We start from the raw sequence: 2,437 nt of genomic DNA on the forward strand, positions 1-2,437 counted from the left end.
CGCGTGTTGCCTTCCTGAATACTCACAGAATAATCAGAATTGCCACCAGTGGTCCACAGCAGCGCCAATGATACAACAAAAAAAGGGGCAATGATAATAGCGCTGCTTTACAGAGAATCCCGAACGAAGGATCACGGACCGCACCTCATCACGGGCCCAAAAACTCCAATTTCCCAGGGCACTTCTGGGAACGCTGCTGACGAAATCAAATGCCCAACGGTAAACGCCTAAGTGCGGGGAGTCGACAGAACACTCGTGGATGCGATTGTGGCACCAGGACTTCCCTGTACTCTCCCGTCCAGCTGCTGTTGGCAGCTCTGATCGTCGCCCTCTAGCTCAGTGGATATAAAATAGTTCAAATTTACGTAGTATCTGGACATGTACCTGATCATTCTAGACACGGGAGCCAGTAAGCGCAATGGTATCCTAAGTACCCAATCATATGAGGAACTCCGCCTTCCGGAAAGAATACATCAAAGGGATCTGAGGTGCTCTCTGTTGTCCCAACGCCGTCGAATCTGATAAATATACTGAATCACTCATCTACAAGCAGCAACTAGCTTTGACCTCTTGTAGAAGTTGACACACCTAAGCTGATACGCCTCCATAGAAGATCCCCGATGCGCCCATACCGTCACCGCTTCATCGTCTCCCTGATCGACAGAAAATCCGATCGAGCACCAACCGGTCTGTCAGGCCTCACATTCTTCCATGTCGCCGAACACGTGTCAGCACTTGAGCCGATATCAATACTCGATAATTGACCCATCAAATCTCCGAGCTTATGCTGTTGTATTTTCTTCCGCAACTCCTTCATGTCTCGAAGACTCACAACATTCAGCTCATCTACGCCGCCGAGACTTCCTGGATCCCTTGGCCGACTATAGGGAGCCACCCCTTGATGACGAGCCTTCGGGACCTGGAACGACCGAAGCGATTGTAGAACGTAAGAGCTCTGTGGAACACAGATTTCAGCTTGAGAAAGAGCCCACCTTTGGAGCAAACACGCTGAGCATTGCTGCCCATATCACAACGAGAGTACATAGGACCATAAGGAAGATAAGACATTACTGGGGGAGGCCGACGTGAGGCATCACCACAAGCAGCCGTCGTATATCCATGATGCACACCCTATTCCGCCACACAAACGATCATGGATGGGACGCCATTGCTTCTTTCGAGACAGTGTCTACCAGATTTATTACATGATTCATCTCAACGCTTAGGAGAGGAAGTTCATAACATAGAGATTTTAGATACATTTAATACAACAGCAACGAGCTTATAATCATACGCGTGGAAAAACTACGACAACCTGTTTTACCACGGCGGAGATTACCGAGTACGAAAGCAGCGACATGTGCAGCAGGACAGGCTGCACTCAGGCTGATTAACTTTCCCAAGTGTAGCCATTATGAGTAGTTCACCACTAGAGAATCTTATTCAACAAAACCGACTTCTTTTAACACCAAGATGAATCATAAGACAGCAACATAACATCAGTAGACTACAACGAAGAGGTGGCTCAGTTGAGCACTGCATCGAATATCCGACGTGCTGACATGGTCGTCTGGCTCGGCGCCTCTCCTAAGAGTCTATCAGCCGCTTCAGAGTAAGCTTTGAAGGTGGCAGCGGAACCCTTCTCATCAGAGTGAGATGCGATTTCATTCATCAGCTCGAGGTTCGAATGGTTAATCGGGTAACCCGATGGAATCGTCCTGTGAAGGTAGATGGGAACTAGTGAGGCTGTTTTCCCTGCTTACACATCATTCGGGCTGATCAAAGTCAGCGACGTTATCATAAACATTCCTTTCTCCTCGGAAAAGACCATCTCCACACCTCGAATGATCCCATCCTGAGAGTTTCCACCCAAAACTTTTCACAGAAATAGCAATCGGCGATTCGTTCTCGAGGGATTCGAATGGAACAGAAATTCTATAGTTTACATGATACAGAATAAGACTGTAACATATAAACTATTCTAGAGCAGAATCTATAGTATATCTATTCACTATAACGCTATGCAGATCAAGACCGTCCTCGTGAGCTCACTTCGTCAGCAGACCAGAACGCATTCTTCTCCCGCTTGAAACACATGCTACGAGCAATGTTGAGTGCCAACGAATAAGCACCTAACTATGCAGGTTTGCCTCCTTTACTGGATTCCGAAACACCACCTGAGTTTCGCCAAATCCTCACGCTTAATTGCTGCTGACCGCTCGGACCGTCGCCTCCCAGTTTAGTGTTCATAAAATACTTCAAATTCACATAGTATCTGCCCACGTATTTAACCTCCGTCGATTCGTCGATGCCTTCGGGTTTAATGAAATCCCTATACTGGCTCAAGAGCTCGCTTAACGGTGTCGGTTCCTCCAACCTGGAAACAGTTATCTATCCTGGTAATGGAAATCCTCCCCCCTCCTTGCTTGTGATGAAA

At 47.4% G+C, this 2,437-nt stretch overlaps 1 protein-coding gene across 1 annotated transcript in view; it reads right to left on the minus strand.

Annotated features, from left to right (window-relative positions):
* Nucleotides 1–2,354: 2,354 nt before the first annotated feature.
* Nucleotides 2,355–2,437, minus strand: part of Pmar_PMAR006334 (glutamate synthetase, putative) — a gene marked incomplete at both ends in the record, with an annotated part of 2,352 nt that continues 2,269 nt past the window's right edge. Inside the window, one exon of the mRNA XM_002779732.1 lies at nt 2,355–2,377. Within this exon, the coding sequence (XP_002779778.1) occupies nt 2,355–2,377 (23 nt within the window). The remainder of the gene's footprint in view (nt 2,378–2,437) is intronic.

This window comes from Perkinsus marinus, assembly GCF_000006405.1.
Source record: "Perkinsus marinus ATCC 50983 genomic scaffold scf_1104296945554, whole genome shotgun sequence".
NCBI classification, from domain to species: Eukaryota; Perkinsozoa; order Perkinsida; family Perkinsidae; genus Perkinsus; species Perkinsus marinus.